A 19,571-nucleotide genomic window follows, 5' to 3' on the forward strand; every position below is an offset into this window, starting at 1 on the left:
AAACACTGCTCTCTATATGAGACAGACATGTACAGACTGGTCTGAAGTAGCTGGACAAGGACCAGAAGGGTATGAGCAAGATTAATCAGAAAAAGAGAAAGAACACTTGTCTGTGTATGTATATATTTATTTGCTTGTGTGGTAGAAGGAGCAAGGAGCTGTAATAACGGGAGTTAAGGAAATGAATTTGGAAAAGAAGATTCTGAATGTACTTACAGAAGACAAGGGATGAATGGATGAGTCCATTGGTGAGAGAGCCGGTAACAGAGCATAGAAGAGAACAAGCAGACAACCAGAGTTAAAGGAGAAGGAGATGCATCTGGTTCCCTTCAAACAGACCTCCCAGAAGGAAACTTCCCTATACCATTTTATCCACCAATTTTTATAACACCTTCTCTCTTTCAGTATCCTTTCTTCCCTGAAAGGTTCTTACCTGTCACCAAGTTGTCAGTGTGTTTAAATCGGTAACAACTAGGTTATAAACGAAATTGGAGAAAGGATCTACTCAAGGTTACTTCCCCCCAAAAAAACTTCAGCTGCGCACTATGCCTTCTCTCCCTTCCTGCTTCTCTCCCTGTCCTTTCTCTTTTGAGCATTTCTTCTCCATTGTGTTCTAAGTGAGCAAACTTCCTTACATAAAACCACCTGAAATCCCTCTTCAGGCCATGGACTTAACATGACCCTCTGGCTTTTATAATTTATTTACTCTTCCTTCTTCCATTTTTCTCTTACATTGTCTGCAAATTTAGATTATTAAATGTAGCAGGGAGTGTTTCCTGCTGCGTATCTAATAATGTCTATCACAGTAGGACATCCAATTGGAGAAACCTCAGACAGCTCATTTCACTAAGATGCATCCAACTCCAAAGCAAGTATGGCACAGTGGACATATGGCACCCAACAAGAAGAAGAAATAAAGGGGTGGTAGAACCTGCTAAATAACATGTTCAGGGGAGAGGTTAACTCCTTTCTGCCAAACTGTGACTCATATTTCCTATTTGCCTCCCCAGCAAAATCCTTCCTGCCTCTTGCCAGACCTTTTTGTCCAAAGACTCCCATCTCTGAGTACTGTTTACTAACCATCCCTTTGCAAGACACTTCCTACTGTCTTTATAAAGAACTCTACTCTCTCCAGTGCCACTTAATTGTCCTACAAGACAGCACTGACTGCAACATAGAAGTAGGTATCTTTTCAGCACTGTAAGCAAAACTCAGTTTTGTTTCTTCAGGGATGCCGGCACCTGTCCTTGGAATGGAAAACTATGGAGAAGGAGTGAAAATTGGGAAACAGCCTTGGAGAGTGTCAGGAATGGAAATCCCCCAGCATCTGAAAGGTAGAGCAGCCACTTCTCCAGTACTAACCAATGTTAGTCCTTTTGCTTCTCCTGAAATGGCAGGCTCCATTGATAAGACAGTGGCATAAGCCAGGATGCAACAACCACCCACCCATTTTGCCATCCTCTGACTATCCCTGTTCACCCTCTTCAAACACTAGCCTGCCTCCTCTCCAACTATCTACGCTGCCTACTTGTAAAGCTATAAAAAGCTGGAGCAAAAATGTGTCCTTCCAGAGCTGGGAAGAACACAATACTTTGAGAATCCTGTCTCCCTTTTTAATGAGTCTTAATTTGCATAAGTCCTCATTCTGATATCAGAGAAGCCTCATCCTATTTCATGACTTGCAATTTCATGCCATCAGCATGGCATCAGTTCTAAGCTTTTCAATTTCTGCCAATAAACTCCTTTCTTCTTCTTGTTTCTTTCATATAACTTATTCAAATGGTTCTTTGACACTCTGTCTTCCAATAACTTCCCACACCTTCATAATTTGCCTTTGAATGATACCCCTAAAAGATGATGTTTCTGTGTGGGAGTTTTGTTGTGTCTGGGATGACTGTTCTCATCAAACCTCACATGCTCTAGAGAAGTTGGAGTCAACAGTACTTTGGAACAGGGGGATCCCTTCAGCAAGGCGGCTCTGAAGGAAAGAGCCAGCCAAGGACAATTTCCCTTAGCTGAGATCTTCAGATGGATTTCACAGGGTACCAAGAAATGGAAGCCAATTAAAGGTTAAGGAAAGAGAGAAACAATACTTTTTTTAAACCTGAGAATATGTTTGTTTACAGTTCAAGTCAAAGTACAAGCCAATGTTGATGTTCTGTGGACTGATTTGCTGCTCTCTATTCTTTTCATTGTATAAAAAGCATTTTCTTTTTTTTTTTTTTTTATTTTAGAGCTGCAGCATTTTTTAAGTTCTTTTTGTACTCTAGGCACACTTAATTTGCCAAACTGTAACTTACAAACTGTGATGGAGGGGTGGGAATGAGAGACAGTCTCCTCCCCGCCCTCCATACACACCCTCAGTCTCTCACTGGACATGTTCCAAAATGCTTTTTGTATGAAAATCAACTTTGTTCTAAAATTTTGGCAGGTCTGTACATTTCTAATAGTTAAAAAAGAAGAAAACAATAGTAAATCAAACTTAAAGGGGTACAGTTAACAGCAAATACGTACTGCCACCATGGCAAGTATTGAATTTTATAATTGGGTTCTTTTATTTTCATAATTTAATGTGTTCAGATGTTTCATGCATTTTGTTAACTTTTTTTTTCCACAGAGAGCTGTTTCTGTTTAGCGGTTTGAGTATACAGATAACTTTGTTCTGTAGAAAACTGAGGCTATCACTTTCCCACACTTTTCGTTAAGCTTATTTTTCTGAAGATATTAAATGATGTACTATGCCTCTCAGAGAATCAGCCAGTTGATAATTTTGGCACAAGGTTACTTATAACAGTATTTGTGAGACTCTTCAAGAACTGCATTTATCTAGCATAAACCCAGACATATATAAAAAGCAAATTAACCCAGCAATATGCAATCAAATTTAAAAGAAGCAAACCCTGAATTTTAGGGAACGTGGCCCCTACCAACTTCCAAGCCTATTATATCTATGAAGTTTACAAAAAAAACAGAGTTACAGGTACAGGCCCGGATTTATCATTAGAAACTGCTTCCTCCTTTTCCAAATACATACTGGAATAGGCTGTATATCTGATATGCCCTAACTAAAAAATACACGTGAGGAAAAGAGGCCAAGGTGCTCGCAGTTTCCATTACTATTGCTGGAGCAAAGCTTTCGCTGGCATCATTCCAATGTTGTTTGTGCTTATGCTTGTCTGATTTGCAGATGTTTCCCACACTTCAATTTCTGTAGCATGTGTGGTGGCTTTATTAAATCCTATTCAAATTATGTAGCACACAATTGTGTAGCTGTAGAACAAAACTTCATTTAGTCAATGCACAAGTAAGGCCTACACGTGCATGTATTTCTGGAAGTGAACTTGAAAAAGAAAACTAGTCCTTGATTTTCTAGGAGTAAAATGGAGGATGTCGATGTAAAATAACGTTATCAGTAATAAAGGAATTGTGAACCTCTGGACACAGCCAGAGGCAGAGTAAGTTGGGGGTCAGACACCTAGATCTGCAATTGCCAGGGTTTTGGAACTTGTTCTACCACAGAGCCTGCAAGTCCTAACCAGGGCCTCAACTTACTTGTGCTTAGCTTTGCACCGCAAGTCTGTACTCTGGTTACTGCGTTCCCATCTGGTATTCCAGGTCACTTGCGTGTAGTACTGCTTGGACCAGCTAGCTTGACAGAATAACTAAAATCGCATTAGGCTGAGGCTTTCAGTGATAACCTCTTCTGTTTGCAGCTATGCAAGCTGCAGAGCTTATCAACAGACATGTCCAGCTGCTCAACACCGTGTCCCTGTCAGAGGTTACTGGGTTACTGACTCTGCCCATCTCCTACTTCAACAGTTCAATCTGAACATACTATCTAAATTTTTCTGTCATTCAAACATACATAAACAGTTGAACTGGCCCATTCTCAGTGGCAGAAGCACTGCAGATGCTCCTCTGAAGGCCGATGTTGCTATACGGCTATCCTTTGGGAGGTAAAAAATGAAGAGATTGCATTTCTTCTTAGCCTTCTGTTAATGGTACTGTAACCAGAACCATTAGGCAGAGTCACAGGGACTAAAAATCTGATGATCTGCAGTAGCTGACATCTCTGTTTTTTTAAATAAGCTCAAATTCTTAGAAATTTTTTGCAGTGAAAAACTAAGAAACTGAAGTGAGAAAAGAGACTGGTCTTGCTTCTCATGCAGTTTCAATTTTCATTTTGGATTTTCAGCACCCAGTGTAGTATAGTTAAATATGTTTATGCATTAATTTTCTGCTCTGTTTCCAGATCTGCAGAAAAATCAAACCAGAGTCAGAAACCCTGAACTATTTTCCCACAACTTCTCATGCCAAGTCCTAAAATATACAATCTAATTCTTTCACCAATTGTTGCAAATTGACCAATATACTGAGTTTATTTTCTTAGCAGAATTTATCTTTGTTCATCAGGAAGATCCAAACATATGAGGCCTTCATCCTTGGCCTGCCTAAAGCTCAGGGATGATCACAGTTTGGCCACACTACTACTATGTCTTATCAAAATAACTTTTGTGTTCTTGCTCAATCACTGAGTTTCCCCAAGGACTAAACACTTCTACCACTGTTTGTACTTAAGTAAACAGTAACAAGTGGCCTGTTGTAGTCTGTACTACCTTTGCTTTTGCTGTTCCAGAGGAGGGACGGTAAAAATGATTAACTGTTTCCAGCCCTCCAGTACTTAAGCCTCTCACTCATGTTTCCCTGTCTTAACACCACCCAGACTAAAATTCAGTAAGCTAGATAGCTTTATCCACATAGGACTGTGGTGCTCACTTGCAACTTGTCAGCATGAAAAGAATTACACACAGCTTAAAATATAAATCATCCACAGATCACATAAACAAATTACTTCTTTTGCTGTTTAATATAAACAGTTGTGAGAATTTGCTTTCTTCCGATTCATTTATAGCAAGTCCGTTGCAGCTGAAAGAAGCTTTAAAAATAATCATTTGTCTCCCACAGAACAAAATAACACATTAACTGTAAAATCTCTGAACTTAAAAAAAAGTACCTATCGCAGCAAAGTACTTTTGTTCAACAGACTTCAAGATTTAAAAATATAGGAACATATAAACAAAATACAGACTCTGATAAAATGCAAACTTGTGGAAAATCTCCCTAAGTCAAACCTGTAGAAACACATATTATTGTTTAATTACTCTATATACTTCATTGCTGCTTGTCAGCAATAATGACTATAAAATGTATAGTTGCAAGGTGAAATTGTGGCTGATGCACTCTATTTTTATATATTACCTCCTCCAATTCTTTCATTAAAAACATTACTGTTAAAATAGTCTGAAAACAAGTTATAATTTACAAATACAGGATGGTACTTTCCAAATCAAACAGCATGGACCTAGCTTTGCTCCCACTGACTTCTTTGCGAGTAGCATTAGGCCAATATTAAGTACCTTCAAATTTCTAAAGACCAAATTATGCATCTATAAGTAATCAATACTAGGATTTTAGAGAATGTAAAGACGTTAAGTACACAGTATTTAGAGATTAAAATAAAAGTATTTTTTTATTTCTCTGAGTATTTGCAAATTGTTTTCAGACCTCTCAGTATCAAGATAGCAATCAAGCAAGGTTTTGTTGGTGTTAGGTCTCCTGGCCAGTGAGTGCCTGCACTATATAACTGCCTCATCTGCTTTTATTGCTCCCTTGATGGAATTCAGACTCTGTGGGAAGGGAAAGGAGCGATTCAGTTCCAACCAGCAGCAAAACCACAGATTGGGATCAATCAGACCCAGGAAAATGGTGGAATGCTGCTCCAGTCTTCTCGGCTGCCTCCCCAAAGCTGCCTCCACCTTCCCTTTCCCCTCTACCGTTCACTGAAAGCATGCCTTTTTCAGTCATCCTCTGCTTCCATACAGTATCACGCATTCTCAGCTCGTTAACTTTCCTGACATCCCAGTTCCTACAATCACCATTTCTGGGAAGTATTAACTTGTGCCTTCCTGCCTCCAAACACCACCAATCCCTCTCCATGGCTCAGATTTTCTACACCAGTCTCTGAAGAGTACTTGAAGAATACCACAACATATAAAGCTGACAAGCATTAGGTTACTCTGACATCCCCTGCCCCGCTTCTGCATTTTTTGAAATTAAAATTACTTCTTCAGAAGGCACTTGGAAAAATATTCAGCCCTCAACTGTACTTTGGTGCAAGACAATGCAATTAGGTTTTAAAATACTTGTTCAGATTTCACTAGTTAGCTTTTTGTGAACAAGCAGGGTCTCCAGATGAAAAGTCTTATGTCTAAGATAGATGTTATATACAACAACCCATACTTGGATAGACTGTGGAGGACTACGTCTTCACATCAGGCCCAGAAAAAAAAATTAGCCTCATTGAAAATAGTATGGTATAACAGACTGACACATCTGCAGCCCATTAGGCAATTTGACAGGTAGAACTGGCTGCTGTACTTCACAGGAGACAAAACAATTAAAAAAAAAAAAAAATCTGTCTACATTTCTTGTCTACGAGGTCTGTTGACTTTGCCTGCTTTTGGGGCAGAGGAATAGCTGTACAGGTCTCTGTACAGATGCCACTCAGATGCACTCCTGCATCTATAACAGGATTCTGTACATATTTGAACATACTAAGGAGGTTATTTTTCTTCAAATAAAGTCTATGTTGTATGGACTATAACTTTCCGGACGTCTGCTGGAAATACAACACAGCAGAGAGGAAACAGTCAAGGAGGTTCCTGGATCGTGTGGAAGAGAACTTCCTGGCACAGCTGGTAAGTGAGTCTACCAGGGGAGGTGCCTCGCTCTTGTTTACAAACAGAGAAAAACTGGTGGGAGATGTGGTGGTCGGCGGCTGTCTTGGGCTTAGCGACCATGAAATGATAGAATTCTTGATTCTTGGTAAAGGAGGGGGGCCAGCAAAACTGCTACCATGGACTTCTGGAGGGCAGACTTTGGCCTGGTTGAGAGAGTCCCTTGGGAGACAGTCCTGAAGGGCAAAGGGGTCCAGGAAGGCTGGACGTTCTTCAAGAAGGAAGTCTTAAAGGCACAGGAGCAGGTAGTCCCCACATGCCCCATAATCCAAGAGGAAGCGGTTAACAACCTGCTACGCCACCTGGATGCTCACAAGTCTATGGGGTCAGATGGGATCCACCCGAGGGTACTGAGGGAGCTGGCAGAGGAGCTTGCCAAGCCACTCTCCATCATTTACCAGCTGCTCTGGTTAGCAGGGGAGGTCCAGGACAACTGGAGGCTTGCCAATGTGACGCCCATCTACAAGAAGGGCCAGAAGGAGGATTCAGGGAACTATAGGCCGGTCAGCCTGACCTCAGTGCCAGGGAAGATTATGGAGCGGTTCGTCTTGAGGGCACTCATGAGCCATGTCTGGGACAACCAGGGGATCAGGCCCAGCCAGCACAGGTTCATGGAAGGCAGGTCCTGCTTGACTAACCTGATCTCCTTCTATGACCAGGTGACCTGCCTAGTGGATGAGGGAAAGGCTGTGGATGTGGTCTACCTGGACTTCAGTAAAGCCTTTGACAATGTCTCCCACAGCATTCTCCTAGAGAAGCTGGCGGCTCAGGGCTTAGACAGGTGCACTCTTCGCTGGGTAAAAAACTGGCTGGACGGCCGAGCCCAGAGAGTTGTGGTCAACGGAGTTAAATCCAGTTGGCGGCCGGTCACGAGCGGTGTTCCCCAGGGCTCAGTACTGGGGCCGGTCCTGTTCAATATCTTTATCAATGATCTGGATGAGGGGATTGAGTGCTCCCTCAGTAAGTTTGCAGATGACACCAAGTTGGGCGGGAGTGTTGATCTGCTGGAGGGTAGGAAGGCTCTGCAGAGGGACCTGGACAGGCTGGATCGATGGGCCGAGGCCAACTGTATGAGGTTCAACAAGGCCAAGTGCCGGGTCCTGCACTTCGGCCACAACAACCCCAGGCAACGCTACAGGCTTGGGCAAGAGTGGCTGGAAAGCTGCCCAGAAGAAAAGGACCTGGGGGTGCTGGTTGACAGCCAGCTGAACATGAGCCAGCAGTGTGCCCAGGTGGCCAAGAAGGCCAATGGCATCCTGGCCTGTATCAGAAATAGTGTGGCCAGCAGGAGTAGGGAGGTGATCGTGCCCCTGTACTCAGCACTGGTGAGGCCGCACCTCGAATACTGTGTTCAGTTTTGGGCCCCTCACTACAAGAAGGACATGGAGGTGCTGGAGCGTGTCCAGAGGAGGGCAACGAAGCTGGTGAAGGGCCTGGAGCACAAGTCTTATGAGGAGTGGCTGGGGGAACTGGGACTCTTTAGTCTGGAGAAGAGGAGGCTGAGGGGAGACCTCATCGCGCTCTACAACTACCTGAAAGGAGGTTGTAGTGAGGTGGGTGTTGGTCTCTTCTCCCAAGTAACTAGCGATAGGACGAGAGGAAATGCCCTCAAGTTGCGCCACGGGAGGTTTAGACTGGACATTAGGAGAAATTTCTTTACTGAAAGGTCAGGCCTTGGAACAGGCTGCCCAGGGAAGTGGTTGAGTCACCATGCCTGGAGATATTTAAAAGACGTGTAGATGAGGCGCTTAGGGCCATGGTTTAGTGGGCATGGTGGTGTTGGGTTGACGGTTGGACTCAATGATCTTAGAGGTCTTTTCCAACCTTAATGATTCTATGATTCTATATGGCCCTCAACAGACTGAAGTAGTTCAAAGTAGCAGCTGGAGATAGCAAAGTGACCAGATTCTCTCTCATCTTCACATCTTATCCTCTTCAAATAAAGGAGAAGCACAATTTCATGATCACACTATGTACCGCTAGGTATGGTGATAGTAATTAAGTTAGCAAAAGGAAACAGGGAAACTAAGTGATTAACCACTCTCAAAGGACAAACAGCTTTCACTGGTGAAAAAGAATGCTGGAGAACATTCCTTAGCTAATTTTTCAATACACGTATTTTTAAATTCTCAACAGTCCTTATCTCAAAGAAGAGGACAGCAACCATGTCATTATAATGAAAACCTAGCTTGTGCTGTGATACTAGGAAATATGTTGAATAAGTACAAAGACTGCCACCAAACGCAGAAGAGAGTATGTTATGGAGATACTGCCAACCATTATGTTACAAATTATTTAATTTATATTGTCTAAAATAGTCTCTTAGAAGTGTGAGAAGAAAATATGGTTCCTTTCATTATTTCTCACTGGTTGGCCAAGTGTGATTCTCCTACCTCTTTCCCCTTCCCACCCCCAACAGCACTACACAACTCACAGACAACAGGACTGTGCATAGTCTCAGGAATGGTGTTCTTAGCTACTTTACACATGATGATCTGGTCATGTATAGCTTCAAAACACTTTGAGATTTTTTTTTACTGATGGCCACCAAAAGATGAAAAGAAAAAAAATTCATATAAAGTGATGACTACATTGATTTTAAATGGTGGTAGAGTGCTTAAGATCATTTTCCCTATGGCTTAATAAAAATCTGTTTGGAAAATGTTGTTTACATCATCTAGAATGCATTAACTTGGTCATCCTATTAGGTGATTCACCTCATCCCAACTGGTAGCTTGACTTAAAATTAGTCCTAAGAGTGAAGGGATAATTGGTTTTTTGAGGTTTGTTTTGTTTTAAACGTCAGTCTTTAAAGACAAGCACTAGGTCAAGACAACCTTTGATGTTACATCCCATAACAATCAAATCATTTGGGTGAACCCTCCACTGGCTATCTGTTCTTTTTCACCTTATAGTACCACTAACTTTTTTCAAGAAATCACAAGGCTGATATCAAAGGTGGTCTTCAAGTATAAACATTGACTCACAAATTCATAAAAATGATAGTATCCACAAACTCAAATACAGCATTTTTGTAGCTACTAGTCTTATAGGAATGTAAACTCTGGCTTGACTTCCCATGACAAAGATTCTCTCTAAGTCTTTTTTTCAACCACAGTAATTAAAACCCTTCACCTTTCTCTTTTTTTATTGTTAATTAAAACCCTTGTAACACCCTACATACTCTTTAATCACCTCAATACTCCTAATATTCCCACCCAGTTAATTAGAAATGGAGTAAGATTTTCCTCAGCTGCTGAGCCAAAAATATTACCCTCCTACTTGAACAACTCTGTGAATCTTTTCCTGACAATATAAAAATTAGCCTTCTAATTCTCATTTTCAATTTCTGACAAGAACTTCTTACAATCTCAAATATCCGGCCATGTATATGTTCTCCCACCTCACTGTCTCCATTAAACAAATGACACCTGCCTTCCTAACCCAGCCACAGACAGAACACCTTGGGCTGAGAGCTCTGAATGGAGATGATGGACAGGAGCTCTATTCCTCAGTCTTTCAGTCATATGAACTATGGCTTCATGCAGATGTTTTCTCCTGTTTGTACCTTTCTTTCCTCTTCCATATCTTTAATAATATCCTCAGAGCATGGTCAATTTTTTAATTTATTTATCCTGCCTAAGGACAATGATATATTACTTTCAAAGCAGTTTTCAAATCTCAGTTGTAAAGTGCTATGTCAACTCTAAGTCCCCTGTTGTGAAAAAAGTCCAATATTAATGCCATGTGTTTTAATAGAACTTTCTATTCTAACAAGATTGAAATTATGGTCTTAGCTTCAGAGTGGAAAAGACTGAACACAAATTCTAACATTGTCTTTTGTTGGCTAATTCACCAAACTTCATTTAGATCAGGAGAAAATTTATTTAGCTAGTGCAAAACATTTGTTGAGAATAGGAAGAAAATTAAATAAATGATAAACAACATTTTGCAAAGGGGTAGGATATAATGCTGAGCTTGGACCCATATTACCAAAATAATCTTTGTAACATATGGATTAAACCAATTACTGAATCAGTTTCAAGTAATGCTCCAAGTACAGCATGTATTCCAAATACTGCTGCCTATATAGAGGGTCAAAACCAAATCATTATTTATAAAGCTGGTGGTTTCTGATTTTAATGAGAAAGGGATTTGATGTGACTAGGTGAAAAAATACTATTTTTGTGACCATATTGTTTTCTTACTATTGTTGCTTACCTTCAATTCTGTATCCATGGCAAAATTTTTCACAGTTGAGATTACACACACATAGAAATACTCCAAAACCAAGGCTATTCAAATAATCTAGAAACATTTTAGAAACAATGTAAGAACTGAAACTCTAGCTCAAACACCTTTTAATGACAGTTACCCCTCTGTGTGTGTGTGCGTGTGTGTGTGTGATACGCATATAAAAAGTAAGCACTAGCAATCACCATTTCATCTTCTCCAAACCAGGAATTAATATAAACCATACATAGGGTTAAAGCAATCCTGGCCAAATGTTGTTGAATATGTAATTGCACTCAGCATTCAAACTACTGTGTATTTGCCTGTGTTCCATAACTGTTCTACAAGATGCCCCCAAAATTGCTGTGTTTACCCTGAGAATGAAACCCAGTCTCTCAGAACAGTCTCCCCACATTCTGATAGCTTTATGCTAAGAATGAAGCATTGCATACATATGATACACCATTGCTATACCTCCAACTCATCTTAGGCATTGTTGGTTCTCTCCTGGAGCATGAAAAAGGCCAACTCATTATTCTAACTAGTAAGCCTGACAGGGACACTAAGAAAATCACAAATACTAAGCCTATTCAGTTGCACTGCTTCCCGTGATCATCCGTTCTACTATATCAACTACCTGGTGACTCATAGCTAATGATACTCATAGATGAAGTTTAACACCGTATTCATGCTGATAAAAGAATTGGCCTTCTTTCGTCAGTATTGCAGAAAAGCAGAACTCCTTCCCATGCCTCAAAATAATATTTTACAGAGATTAAGATCAGGTACCAGATTACTCCAGGCAGTTACGCAGTGCTGTAAATTAAGGAAGCAGAAATACATAAAACCTAGTGCCCATTCTTTCTTATATTTGAAGCTGCATACCCAAATCCTCATGTGACTGAGTTACAAAAGCACTCCTGAGACATGGGACAGCTGGGAGAGAGGAAGGAACTGAACTCCAGAAGTAGTTCATAGATGGAGGGCAACAACGGCTGGGGTGAGCATATAGCTGGGTGACCTGCAATGCCAGCCTTGGGAGCCTTTCACTGCCCCTGTACCTCTCCTGGTTGCCAAAACAGTTCACACACCGCAGCTCTCCACTGACTTAGGTATTGTAGTGACTGGCTTCAACGTGACAGGTTGACTGCTGAAGCTATTTGGAATGACACAAGCAGCATGGATATCACAGGTACTTCCCAAACACCAGTTACTATTCTAATAATTATGGACTTCAAAAATGCCTTATGCTTCTTGACCTGAAAACACTAACCATAATTTTCTGACAAGAGTTAATACTAATTCACTTCAAAGAGAAACAATCTAGACAAATAAGAAACATAGGAGCAATAGAGCAATTTTTTTTTTCCCCCCTCCTTCCTCTTGTTCCACCAAACTGAGTAAGGAAGTATTCTTCATTAGTTTATTGGGGCAAAGCTGCTTTCCATAGGGACACTACTGCTCTTTCTGATCCTTCTGATTCTTACTTGACTGTGCACCACACCCTGCAAGTCAGAACTCACATGACACATTTCTTTTACGAAAGCCTACCTCTGTAGTGGTCCCAATGTCAGCAGATGGGCTGTATGTACTCGTATCTGGTGGAGCAGTACCAACACTACTTTTAACTGGAGAGCTAGGAGGAGCAGGTCCTGTCATAGTTTCAGTATAGACAGAAGATTGATATAGAATTCCTTTCCTCTGAATTTTATTCCAAACTTTAGTTGTGATCTCAGCCAGTTCATACAGAAGCTGCACCTAAAAGAAAAAAAAAAATTTTTTAAGATGAAGCTTTCCTTAATGAGGTGACGGAAAAATCATCAAAGTCCTCCACTGAGACTTAGAATGTAGTAGAATTGAACTTCTCACCATTTATAATGTTCTGATAAGCAACTACATTGCAATTAAAATAATTAACATCAGTTACAGTACAGCAATTTTGATAAAAATAATCTGTGCTTTGTCTAAACATATAATATGTAGCTCATAAAAACATAATCAATAACATGGTCTTGTGAAACTTTCACTAATACCAATTTTAACAATTAAACAAAGGTAATTTTTGGTATATTTCATATGTATAGATACTGCCTCTAGAAAAAGATATAAACTTTTTGAAATATTAACAATGCAAAAATTATTCATTTAAATGGTATTAAAATAATGATCCCACGCAGCACATGAAGCTGTTCTATGGTTTAGGAAGAATATCCACTATCAAACTCAATAGTCTCCTGGCATACGTCATTCCAATATTCAGAAACACACTGTTTAACTTGCATATTGTTTGACTCAGTTCTAAGATATTTACACAAGTTTTTGTAAATAAGCATTAATCACGGAATTTGTATGACAACATACTGCAATATACTGTATAAAACAAGCTCAGAGAAAACTGCAAACAATATATAAGCAGATCCACAGCTGGATACCATACCCAACTTGCCATTATAAAAAATGGAAATTCTCATATTTATAAGAACTTTAAGCCTCAGGACACATCTACTCTATGAAGTTGGCTTCTTATGTGGGCAGAACAGATGCAGAAAAACACTGTTGTCAATCTACATTTGATATAAAACAGTACTTGATTTTGTGCGTGAGTGTGTGTGATGAAGTTTCAAAGTATATGCTACAGTCCCTTCTTAAGAGGTGAAGTGCTGGAATTTTATAAAAACCTTAATTAATCTTAGATTTTCTTTTGAAGTTTCAAGGCTTACACTGAGCAGGTCATATACTCTTTTGACAGAATTTTTCCTTAAAGGAGATAAACTTCTCAGTACATTTTTTGTCTTCATATACAGAGCAATCTACAAACAAACAATAACTCTGGCTGTGGCAAAAAGTTCTTTTAGTTATGGTTTAAAACATTTTGTGTCTGTAGCACTCTGATATGCACTGGTAGCCTTTAAATTACTAATTACAAATTTCTCAGTTCCTGAGTCTTTTCCATATAACACAGGAAGATCAACTAAGAATGTCCATCTGATTGATTGAGTAATATAACATTAACTGCTGTTGACACTTTGTTGGCAAAAGAGTCTCTAGAAAATTAATAGGATACAGGCACATATTCAAATCACACATGCTTGCAACCTCCCCTCCCTCAAAATATTTTTTGGTCAAGAAACCAAAGGATAATTTAAGTTATACTTGTCTTAATGAAGCAGGGCTTTCAGAAATTTAATTATGCTACTGTTCATAAAGGCACAAAATAATGCAAAAGAAGGAATGATGCAACTTCTGTGTTTACATACATGCTCATACACAAGGTAAAGAGGTTTGTCATCAACTAATCCAACACTGAAGAGTTTAAATCTTATTGGGGTTGCAACAGTCATAATCACTAAAGCTAATAATTAGGTACGATATCAGGGAAATATTGCTCAGACTAGAATCTTTGGAGCCACTCTGAAACAGTGGCTATTTCAGACAGCAGTAGCCATCTCTCTGAACATCATCAGCAACCAGACAGCCAAGTAGTATGATCCTAATACTCTACCCTGATCTGAAACCAGAGACAAAACAACAAGTTCACCACGAAAAAAGGCACACTTTGATTAGAGGGAGATGATTTTCATGGAAATATGTTAAAAGGTAGAAAATACCAAAAAGCCTTACAACAAAACCTCATTAAAACAAAAAAGAAGGTATGTGTCTATATGTAAATAAAATTTTAAAACTTCAGATAAAGAGCTGAAGTTATGTCTTTGATTATTTTTAATATATTTAATTTTATTTCCATTGGTTGTTACTCATTAAAATGGAAGGATTTCTACTTCTCTTGTTGGTTGCACTTTTTCAAGTGAGTAGTCCTAATATATTGAAAATCCATTTCTGATTATATTAGAAGAGCTAGTGTAAGTGTAAAGCCTCTCTCTTTATAAGTATTTTTGAGCATAACAGTTAATATAGAAGAATTATTTTTAGTACACTCTATTCAAAAGAAGAAAAATGGTATGACAAAAATACGAATAACTCTGCCAGTGTTTGTTAAGAAAAGTTTCACTCTCTCACGGCTTCCACTCCCTCCCCAGCAAAACCACACATAACTCAGTAAGACCCCACTGACTACTTGGTGAAATTTGTAAAGTTCAATATGTTACAGCATTTTATACTTAAAAATAACACATTACTACAAAATTGAAAACTACAACAAAAGGCAATATCCTGGCAATTTTGCACACTGGAAGTATCTACTGACTTTAAAGGGATACAGCCATCAGAACATGGCTTCATATTAAATCATAATAGTCATATAGTAAAATACTTCACCTCTGCTACCATTTAACAAATTCACTAAGTATCACCTACTTTAAGGCTGTCATCTATAGACAATATACAGCCCGTCATTCTAAGGAATCAAATTTCATAGTTACTCTGCTGTGAATTTATAACTATCAAATGCTGTTTATGTAATTGTATTTTTCATCTTCTGTTCTTGAACATCTGGTTAAAGAAGACTGATAGGTTTTTTTCCCCTTTTGCATAAGTAAAGCAGAAAGGTAGATGTAAGGGAGAAAGTACAGCTCAAGAACCTTCACTAAACTCAAATAATTTGTCCACATCCTTTTGGTCATTGTAATACTTCAGTAAATGAATAACATCACAGTGTAGAAGGACATCCTTTAAGACAACAATATTGGTCTGATATTCCACTATACAACTTCATTTTAACATTTCATATACTCGTAATATGATTTACATGGCGTTTACAATTTAAAATTTTTAGTGCAAATATTTTCTTACAGTTTGCAAAACAAATTATTTGATCACACTTTGTTAGGAAAGCTTGAAAATCTGTTTTACTTACTCCATTTTTCTTTTTAATTTGCAACTCAAATTTAGATAAGGCTTCTACTTATAACAATGCCATTCCGCTTATACATTAATACTATTAATGTATTACATATATTAACCATGAGTAATACATTTGGAGATCTAAAAAAAAAAAAAAATCAGAGTTGATCAGACAATTTGCTGGAATTTCACTTAGAGTGTACCAATCAAATGTAGCAAGCTACTTTGCTACATGAACATCTCAAAATATTTACCAATTCTCTGAATAGCTGCAGTATCAAGATGAATTTTTACAGTTCTATGAAAACTAAATACAGAATGAGGCAGGTTTCCATAAGCTGTGAAATTATCGCATATGAATTCATTAAACGTTATGGAAATACCACAAAGTTGCAAAGTAAAGCTTTCAGAAGTCTTTAAATATAAAATGTAAAATTGTCAGCAAAATCATAATTTTGTTCTTTCTTATTTATAACACAGTGACAACCCTTTATAGGCGCAAATACACCTGTCAAACAGCTTTACAAGTCTGAGTAGACCTTGTTGAGGCTGCTCAATTTTAAATTTTAATTTGCCATGTCCAGTGCGCAATCTCACTCTATGAACCCTCTTCCTAGTGAGTGTGAGCCCGTCTAATACAGAAGACAATGGCATACAGCAAATGAGTCAGAAATAACTTGGATGGAAGGCAGTGAATGGGGCAGGAGACCACACATTGAGGATAAAATAAATACGTAGTTTAAAACACTTGTTTCATTCATAGAATGTGGAATGAGGCAAGGGAAAAATTGCATGAGTCTGAGAAACATATTGTAATGAGTACACACAAGGGATAACATTAAAATTACACCAGCCACCTTAGCTTTAGTATTCCCAGACTTAGACCCTAGGTCCATAAATCTTTACAAACGTGATGTGCTGTCTATCAGATCAAAATGATAATACTCTCTGTTCTTTCCCTTTTTTTCTATTAAATGAAGCAATAAGCAGTCCGTTTTGTCCATGATGTCCTTTGAAAAAATCTTACATATGCCTAAAACTTTAGAGCAGACAGAGCCCTACTCAGACCTCAACAGATTTGCAATTCCCAATGACAGGAGTGTTCTCTCCAGGACCACTGGAAATGTTGCAATTGTCAGGAAAGTGTTATTCAAGTTGCAGTAAAGATTACTCAAAATTCTGCATAGAAAACCTACTCTATTTGGAACTAAAGCAAACTTGATCCACGTCAGTAAAATACAGGGTACACTTTCTGAAAGTCAACAGGCAACATCTTTGCCTTTTAATAAACATGAATGAGAGGGAAACTTTTGTTTACACACATTCATCTGGGTTTTTTTACCTTTAATAAAGGATACCATTGTTTGCCTAAAAAACATTTGAAGTTTGAAGAAATTTTAGTTCTATGAAAATATGGTAAAAAATTACATTAAACCACCTCAATATATGAATCCATAGTGACAGCAGAACAGCACTATAGCATTTAATGGTACATCTGCAATTCATTTCACTCCATCAGGCAAAAGATGCATTTATACTGTAGCTATTACATTTTGAGAAGAGTTTAAATTACAAAACTTGAGAGAGCTTCAAAGCAAATCTTAATCTAAGCACCTTGATCTTGATGGCCCAGTTAAAAAAAATCAAGATAGAAGAGACCCTCTTCAACAAAATGCAGAACAATTGTACTTAAATCGAGTTATTTTTAATTTCCTTTCATAAATCAATTAAACGTACCAACCTGGGGGTTGGAGCATTTTATTTCAAGGGACTCAAGGTCGACATGGAGGCAGACAACAAATGAGTGTCTGGATTCTGGCCCCGAAGCAAGCAGTTTCTGTGAAGTAACAGCTAAAGTAGAAGTACAGCCCATTGGTTCCACTAAATTAAGTGTCATCTGTTGTCCAAGAAGAGTATATATACTGAAATGATGCAGACTAATAGTCCACGGAAAAGCATCACCTAATGATTAAAAAGAAGGAAAAACAGTTAAATAATTGCATAATAAAAACTAGGCTATTATTTTCTCAAAACTCAGTAAAGGCCTTATCCTAAACCCCCTTAGAAGTCAGCAAGTGCAATCAACAACCATTAAGTTGACCCCAATCTCTCACAAATATAATTCAACCATCAATTCCATTCTATACCTTGAAATCTAAGCAATAGCAATAAATTTTTTACAACTTTTAAAAAATTGTAATCCATTGAGAATTTTAACCCCAAACTGTGAACAAACGTGTACAACATAGTCTTTAAAGAACATTCTTTTTGCTCAAACTGAGGAGTATCCTGAAACCACTCCCCATTTATTTCAGCATATGGATGGCAGAGGCAGTTCCTTACATTATATACTTATATGTGTTTACAGGTTGTAATACTAAAAAGGAGAATTCTCTTTCTTCCAGAAATTTACAGCTCGCATCTCAACAGAGTGGTGCCACAGAGTAAAGCCTATCCCAATGCACTGCTCAGTAAGTGAGACCTTGATCACAGCGCAGCTCTTTCCACTGCTTCCATTTAACTTCCTAGGAACAGAATGGTGATGAATTTTGTAAAAACAAATTACTATAGACATACACTTAGCACTTCATTTGTTATGTTTTGGAGGGAGCCTACCCAGAGAAGTGCCTGGCAGCCTACCATGAATCATTATCAAGAATAATCAGTGAGGGAACTGGCAGTGACCAGCTGAACAACAAAATGGCTGCAACTTCGGTACAATCTGTTTTCTTTAGATTATCAATAGATAGCAAAGAAAAGGAAAAGCTTCCAAAGCAGGACCACAGAGAGAATCATTTGGGGACATCTTTAAAAGACCAACAGAAACTCTTCTTAGTGAGAGAAAACCTACGACAGCTCTACCAGCTAGAGTTGAAAGGAACTGAGAACACAGACTACAGAAATTGAAGCAGAATCCCTGTGGTGGGTTTGACCTTGGCTGCCCACGAGGTGCCCACCAAGCCACTCTATCACTCCCCCTCCTCAACTAGACAGGGGAGAGAAAATATCACGAAAGGCTTGTGGGTGGAGACAAAGACAGGGAGATCACTCAGCAATTACCATTACGGGCAAAACAGACTTGACTTGGGGAAATTATTTTAATTTATTGCCAATTAACACCAGAATAGGATAATGAGAAAAAAGAACAAATCTAAAACTACCTTCCCCCCACTCCTCCCTTCCTCCTGGGCTCAACTTCACTTCCAAATTCTCTACCTCCTCCCTCCTGAGCGGTGCAAGGGGACGGGGAATGGGGGTTGCAGTCAGTTCATCACGCGTTGTCTCTGCTGCTTCTTCCTCCTCACACTCTTTCCCTCCTCCAGGGTGGGGTCCCACCCACGGGAGACAGTCCTTCACGAACTTCTCCAAAGTGGGCACTTCCCTCGGGCTGCAGTTCTTCACGAACTGCTCCAGCATGGGTTCTTTCCATGGGGTGCATTCCTCCAGGAATGGACATGGGTCCCCTGCAGGGTCACAGGTTCTGCCAGAAAACCTGCTCCAGCCTGGGCTCCTCTCCACAGAGTCACAGGTCCTGCCAGGAGCCTGATGCAGCGCTGGCTCTCCACAGGGTCACAGCCTCCTTCAGGACTCATCCACCTGTTCTGGTGTGGTGGGGTCCTCCATGAGCTGCAGGGTGTACATCTGCTCCACCATGGACCTCCGTGGACTGCAGAGGGACAACCTGTGTCACCATGGTCTTCACCACAGGCTGCAGGGGAACCTCTGCCCTGGCGCCTGGAG

At 39.4% G+C, this 19,571-nt stretch overlaps 1 protein-coding gene across 16 annotated transcripts in view; it reads right to left on the reverse strand.

The window, feature by feature from the left end:
* The window catches only part of VPS13B (vacuolar protein sorting 13 homolog B), a 490,063-nt gene that overhangs the window by 213,100 nt on the left and 257,392 nt on the right, over window positions 1-19,571 (reverse strand). For all 16 annotated transcript variants that reach the window (XR_012672287.1, XM_075141361.1, XM_075141359.1 and 13 more), the window contains 2 exons: window positions 17,572-17,792; window positions 12,582-12,788 (listed from right to left, as the gene is read on the reverse strand). Coding sequence is in view for 15 of the 16 variants with exons in the window: in XM_075141361.1 (XP_074997462.1) it covers window positions 12,582-12,788; window positions 17,572-17,792 (428 nt within the window). In the remaining variant the exon portion in view is untranslated. The remainder of the gene's footprint in view (window positions 1-12,581; window positions 12,789-17,571; window positions 17,793-19,571) is intronic.

Source organism: Calonectris borealis, chromosome 2 (assembly GCF_964195595.1).
Source record: "Calonectris borealis chromosome 2, bCalBor7.hap1.2, whole genome shotgun sequence".
NCBI lineage: Eukaryota > Metazoa > Chordata > Aves > Procellariiformes > Procellariidae > Calonectris > Calonectris borealis.